At 48.3% G+C, this 6,667-nt stretch overlaps 1 protein-coding gene across 1 annotated transcript in view; it reads right to left on the reverse strand.

Annotated features, from left to right (window-relative positions):
- TMTC4 (transmembrane O-mannosyltransferase targeting cadherins 4) overlaps positions 1-5,290 on the reverse strand; it is a 54,861-nt gene extending 49,571 nt beyond the window's left edge. Inside the window, exons 1-2 of the mRNA XM_063149611.1 lie at positions 5,218-5,290; positions 2,750-2,965 (exon numbers count right to left, since the gene is read on the reverse strand). Coding sequence (XP_063005681.1) covers positions 2,750-2,911 — 162 coding nt within the window. The 5' untranslated portion in view covers positions 2,912-2,965; positions 5,218-5,290. The remainder of the gene's footprint in view (positions 1-2,749; positions 2,966-5,217) is intronic.
- Positions 5,291-6,667: the final 1,377 nt, after the last annotated feature.

Raw genomic sequence — 6,667 nt, forward strand, 5'->3', positions numbered from 1 at the left:
GGTATGTACAAACCGTAAAGGTCATAATTTGACTCTCAGAGCAGGAACACACTCAAGCAGCAGCTCACTAAATGGATAGAGCCAGCTTTTCCAGGGCAGGCTGGGACAGGGATGCGCACCAACACCTACTGAAGTCCTTGTGCTCTGCAGGAGACAGCTGCCAGAGCGTGGTGTGGCCCTCACACTGTTTTTTCAACCAGCAGCACTGCTCCTTATGCACATAAGGTTTATGAAAGACATACTTTTATAAATGTTAGTACTGGAAAAGAAAAGTATGTCTTCCATGTCACAGATGGTCCTCAATAACTTGAGATGGGAAATGTACAAGGCTTGATTTGCCATTCTGCTATAATCAGCCTTCTTTTGTCTTCCATCGGAAGAAGGCAGGAAAAGCTGAATGCATGGAATTACTTAGTGATTAGATTACACTTCCATATGACCTAAAAATCTTCAATCATGTATCTCGTCCTTGTATCCAAGTTCTGTGAGAAAGTTTCTTACATCAATTTTCCTCCTTAGCGAACTTACCCTAAAATAGGAATGGTTTTCTTCAAGAGACAGCTGTTTAAAAGCTACATATGATTTTCTCTTTAGAAACCAAAAGTAGCTATCAAATAATCTCTAAATATTTGATTAGCAGCAGCTTTAGAGAGAGCAGAGTTCAAGATTTGAAGAAAGGTCAGTTTTTCTATATAAAGGCTTATGGAAATGACATACTGTGTCTGAAGCTCTGCTTAATCCAACTGTTTGTCTTGCCAAGCTAGTAAATAAATAAAGACAAAAGCCACTGCTGTGTACCAGTTAAAATGCTGCTTAAAATGGTAAGAAAGCATCTGGAAAACAGACTTTAACTCCAATAAAATCTAATAATGGAATATTCTGTGATACAATAGGGATGGGGTGAATTAAATGTGTATCTTTTGCTAAAAAAACAATAAAAGAAATGAAAGATTGGGATGATTGCAGCTAGCAAATTAACAGAGAGGGCACTGTGTGGTACCCAAAAAAATACTACAGTAGCAATGCTCAGTAAATCTATAAAATTACTTCAACTGCTGTCTTTCCTACTAAATAGGAATAAAATATGCTATGCTTTGTTTAATAACTGTGCCATTGCTAGATAATCTCCCTCCCCATTAAACTGGTAAACTCACTGTCTCTGCATTTTTCTTGTGCATTTTGAATTTCCATATATCCATATGACCCGTGTGTTAAAATGATATTGTTACAAAATCCTCATTTAATTTCTAGGGAATAATAGAGAATTTTGATGTGAGAAATAGAAACAGCCTCCCAGTTTTTCAAACAAACAGACTACATATGAATTAATTTATTTAAGCAGTTGGTTGAATTTCTCAGCATTGCCAACAGCTAGAATCCTGGTGCAAATTGTTGGGTTGCATAGATAAATTGAAACATTTTTAGAGTAAAGACTGAAAGAAATGGAGAGAGATTACAAGCGTGGAAGTTGCACATTACCAAAACAACCTGCTTTGTTTCAACATCAGTCTTTTGTTCATTCTTTCAGGAAATGAAAATACTATAAACAGGTCCCAAATAAAATTTTGCAGAATGAAATATTACCAGGAGCTGTACAATCTAAAATACAATACTACTTAAAAAAAAACCCCCAAACAACAATGCTGTAGGTTCTTAATTTGTCTACAGTATTCTCTTGAAAGCTTTGAGATTTATTTCCACGTTGACAGATGTATTTTCCCCCCCATACATCTATAACTGAAGGTATGATGACTTACACACACATAATACAAGTCTGTCTAAGGAAACAGTAATTCTGCATGATTCTAAAAGGCACATTGTGATAAGTTGCCTCTATATCTTGTGCAAGGAAAAAAAAAAGTGAATTGTGTTATTCTAGCAGTGTGAGTCTCCAGATTATCCTCTTTGTAACCCCATGGCTTCAGGAAGACAGAACCAACAGATGAATGTGATTATTTTTATCCTGTGCTTTTCTTTCCAAATGCTTAACAAGTACCTTCCAGAGCAGCATAAAAGCTGTAACACCAATACCCATCCATGGGCATGGGCTCACTCACTGCTGCATGTGATCCTGTGAAGTGTCTCAGCAATTGAAGACACACTCCACTGCTCAAAGTCAAAAGAATCTCAGTCAGAGGTTTGTTTGAATCACATGTTACCTTCTAAGCATTTCAAGGCCTGCTCACTGCATGTATGGTCAGCTTTAAAATGGAACACAATACTCCACCTCTATCTCAAAAAGGTGCTATTGTCAGAGGAACTTTAGTGGTGGAAGGAGGGAAAAGGGAGCTTTGCTTGCTCCTGTAACATTTTTATGGTATAAACTGCACCTGAAAACCCCATGCCCCCTACATGATACCTTAATGATGCCTTACGTACCTGCAACCAGACTAAGTTTATTCACTGGTCTGATTCTGTGACCAGAGAAGTTCTGTGAAGATAAATCTCCTATTAACATCCATGTGTATCAGAGAAGTTTACTGTACGCTCTCCCTGACATAGGAATGGGCATAAAATTAGACCTACTGGCAGTCTTGATGTACAGGTACCCTTAAATCAGCTTAACTTGAAAAAATACCCAATAAAACAAAATGGAAAAATGAAGTTTAAAAAAAAACAAACACGTAATGCCCAAAGGAAGCACTTTACTAGGCTGAAACTTCTGGGCCCGTTTAGATCAACTGTTGCATTATTTCTTTTCATATGACCATTTATGCCAAAGGTTGTGAGGAAAAGAAGAGAGACAAACCTTATTATTGATGATGGCTTCAGAATCATCAAAGACAAAATCTCCATCATAGCTGTTAGCAAAACAGAGGAAGGAAATTAATGCCACAATCATTTTAGCCCAGTATGATGGGAGGAGGAACCATGATAGGTCATGGTCCAGGTTAGGTTCCATTTGTGCCATTCTGTGAAATGCTGGTTCCAAGTAGGGAGCTTCAGCATTATGTTGGTTGAAAATCTGGAAGAAACACATACAAGTGCACAGTTACAGCCCTAATTCACAAAAAAAGAACTCTAAAGGAAAGCTGGCTTGGGAGAAGAGATTGTTTCATTTAACCTTACATTTTTTTTTTTCTCAGCGCCTCTCATAGTTACTGGAACACATCTAAACATAATTTTGTACCTCAAATGAGGAACTAAAGGCAGAATTTATCATGGTTGGAGCACAGAGATAAATACAAGAAATTCTTAGATGCTAAGGTAAAACTTTGCACAGATAAATTCTAAAATGTAGAGCAAATCACTGTTTTTCTGTTTCTTACTGTTCTTTTCAAGCAATACAAACAGATGCAACAGAGGGACTGTGAAACATTTATAAAGCTCTGTAGAAAATGATAAACATTATAATTTCCTTCCACGTTTGAAAAGCAAACATTGTCAACTGCCAAAAGAGCTAAACTCCTTTCAGTTAATCAGATTAAAGGACCCAGTCTCACACATTCCCCCATGCAAGGAATTCATACAAACATCGCAGATCGACCTATGGAGGTATCAGTTAATGGCCTAGGCCCTAAATCTCAACAATTCAAGCAGTGACGCAGCAAGACCCATAGAATTGAGATGGAACTAGCATTCAAGAGATCACTCAGCACACCTCAAGTGCACCTGAAGTTCCACTGCTGTATGGACTCATGAGGTTGTTGAGGCAGATGAAAAAGACCCTGCAATCCAAGCACACTGAGCGATAGATACATCAGTGTGGAGGTACTGAGGCTGGAGCTTTACACCCATGAGCCACCTTTACTCGGATGGGTCTCTCTGGATGCTCCAGAGCCAGCTTCTGTCTGGACTTCTGCTCTGCCTCCGCTTCTCAGGGGCTCAGACACCACTGTGAGTGCTCTTATTATCAGGTGCTGGTATAAACGGCAAGCAAAGGAAGCTATGAATGGAAAACTGCAGTAAAAGCCAGGCAGAATATGGATTTTTTATTTTGCAAGCCCAAAGTATGATAGGCACATATAGCAGCCTATCTTAAGTTTCTTCTTATTTATTTGCTTATTAAATTAACTGTTGCACTCCTGAAAATATAACATTTAATACCTTCATAGAGAAAAACAGAGAATCTAGAAGAATAGCTCTAGTGCACCCCTGCAAACATTGCATTTAATGGAATGTTTAGAAAAGAGCTCCAAGCATCTGGCTTCTGGAGCAGAGCTGACCATTAGAGCTGCTGCAGCAATTGCTTTGCTTTTTGCAGTAGCTCACTCCGGTCCCCGCATATTCCCAATTCCCGCACACACACGTGCCCAGGGACAGGCAGTGCCCCCTGGCACACCGGTGCCCCTCGCTTTGGAGTCCATACGGCGCGGCTCCCAGATTCAGGAAAGGTCAGTAACCTGGAGCTGTGCAGCCTGAGCGGCTGGAGCTCCCCGGCTGAGCAAAGCAGCTGCCTTAAGAGCAAAACCTTTTCTCGGAGCAGTTCACCCTTGTGCTCGTAGTTTGACGGAAACAATGAGAGAAAGCGTGGCTGTTAACCGAGCGAAGTGCACGGCGTTGCTCCCAACAGCACGGATACAGCATCGACACGCACCACGCAATTAAAATATTTAACCTACTCAAAATTTATCTCGCCCTGAAAGTTTCTCCCATTACGCTTGCTCTATTCACCCGGCGCACAGCCATTGCCTGCCCTCCTCCCGGCCGTCCAGGATCCGGTCCGTGGAGGTTCCCTCCCTCTCTCCCCGGGCAGCGCGGTGCGGGCACCCTCGGGCACCGCCACCTACCGCAGCGGGCACACGCCGCTGCCCGGGGCCGGGAGGGCGCCTCCCTCGCCCTCCCCAGGGAAAGGCGAGCCCGAGCCGACCCGGAGAGCGCCCGCCGCTCACCGCAGCATCCCCGGCGGGGCGGGCACGGCGCCTCCCGCCCAACAGCGCCGGCGCCGGGGGCGGCTCGCACCCAGGGCGGCGCTGGCCGTGCCCGGAGCCCGCGAACTTGGGGGCGTCCCGGGCACCTGGCGGGCGGTCCCGGCGAAGGAGCCCGCCCGGGAGGGCAGCGGCAGCTTCGGGGTAAGGGTCGAGGGTGGCGGGCAGGCGAGTCCCGCCGGGAGTTTGGCGGTGGCCCTGCCCCGCTCGCCGCTCCCCTTTTGTCCTGGCGGCGACGGCTCCGCCGGAGGAGGTGGCCCGTCCCGTCCCGTCCGGCCCTCACCGCCCCGGGCCGGTCCCGCCGGCGGACGGGCAGTGGCGCGACCCCCACTGCCCCGCGCGGCGTTACCTGCGAGGACACGGAGCCCGCGCGGCATCTCCCACCCGGGAGCGAAACTCTCCCGCCCGGCGAGCCCCGAGCCGGAGCGGCCGGCGGGGGAGGGGCCGCGGCGGCTGCGCCTCCGGGAACATCCCCGCAGCCCATTGGCCGCCGCTCGGCCCCGCCCCCCCGCGGCCCCGCCCCCAGGGGCAGCCCCGCCTGCCCATTGGCTGCGGCCGCGCTGACGTGTAGTGGGCGGGCCCGGGCGGGCGGAGCCGGGCGCTCACTCGCGGTGGGCGCGGGGCCGGTGCGGGTCGCTCCCCCTTCGTCCCCAACTCCGCACTCCGCGCACGGGCGGGGCCGGGCGGCATTCCCGGTAGCATTCCCGGTAGCATTCCCGGTGCGTGCCCGCCCGCTCTGCCCTGGCCGCGGTCGTAGCCCGGCGCATCTGGCTGGCCGCGGGCTGTGGGGCGGCTGGGCTGAGCCGGGGAGAGCGGGGCCGCCCGGCACGGGGGCGGGAGAACCGCGAGCCCCGCGCCCCCCGCTCCTCTCGCAAAGGCGAGGTTCCTGCGGCGGCGGGCGTGCACGGAGCGGGAATCCCCCCGGGAAGAGGGTACAGAGGCGGTGGGGCGGGGGCGGAGATGGGTGTCGGGGTCTCGCCGCCTGGGACGGGTAGCGGGGTGAGCTGGCACAGCGTTCCAGCCTTTCTGTAGGACGCTCTCGTCCTGCTGGGGTTGTTGTGGGTGCTCTCCGCAGGGTAGATAGTGTAAGAAGAAAAAGGCTGTATCAGGTGCAGTTAATTCGTGCGTTTAAACATCACCGCGATTTCCTTCTAAGAAAGTGTGATTAAGCATTGAACTGGTAGCACCAAATGTTCGCAGAAGCTTCTCTAAAAAAAACCCATTAAAACCTTAATGTGCTGAAATTGGATGAGAACTCCTGGCTCTGTGCCAGGGAGTGACATACAATTTGGAGTGGGATTTTTAGGATGTTTGCATTATCAAGCGTCACATTAACAAGGTTATTTCATGTGTCCTTTGAGGCTTTAACTGGAGTGGAAGCGCTGCTTTGGGAGGGCTTTGGTGGTTGCCACCCATAACTGCCTGCTGACACCTGCTTTGGAACATCTGCTCTGCAACACGGGCAGCAGCTGAGCCAGCACAACTGCCAGGCTCGTCTATTATTCAGCTGTAGATGTGGAGCTCCTGCCTTTAAGATGGAAGTCTGTAACTTGTGCCTTGTGTTAAACAGCTCCCGCAAAGTGTCTGAGGTGCTGCTCGGTGGTGAAGGGGTGCAAAGCCAGCGAACTGCTGTCATCCAGCACACAAAGCTCTGTGAACTGATCGCAGGCTTCTGGTCCCTGTGGTACCAGAGCTGAAATAGATACGCAAAGACCTGCGAACCACTAAATTGAGCCCTGTACTTTAAAATGATCTTGTCTGTTCTGACTTTGTCCCTGACTTAGTGATCTAAATGGGCA

This window comes from Melospiza melodia, chromosome 2 (assembly GCF_035770615.1).
Source record: "Melospiza melodia melodia isolate bMelMel2 chromosome 2, bMelMel2.pri, whole genome shotgun sequence".
NCBI classification, from domain to species: Eukaryota; Metazoa; Chordata; class Aves; order Passeriformes; family Passerellidae; genus Melospiza; species Melospiza melodia.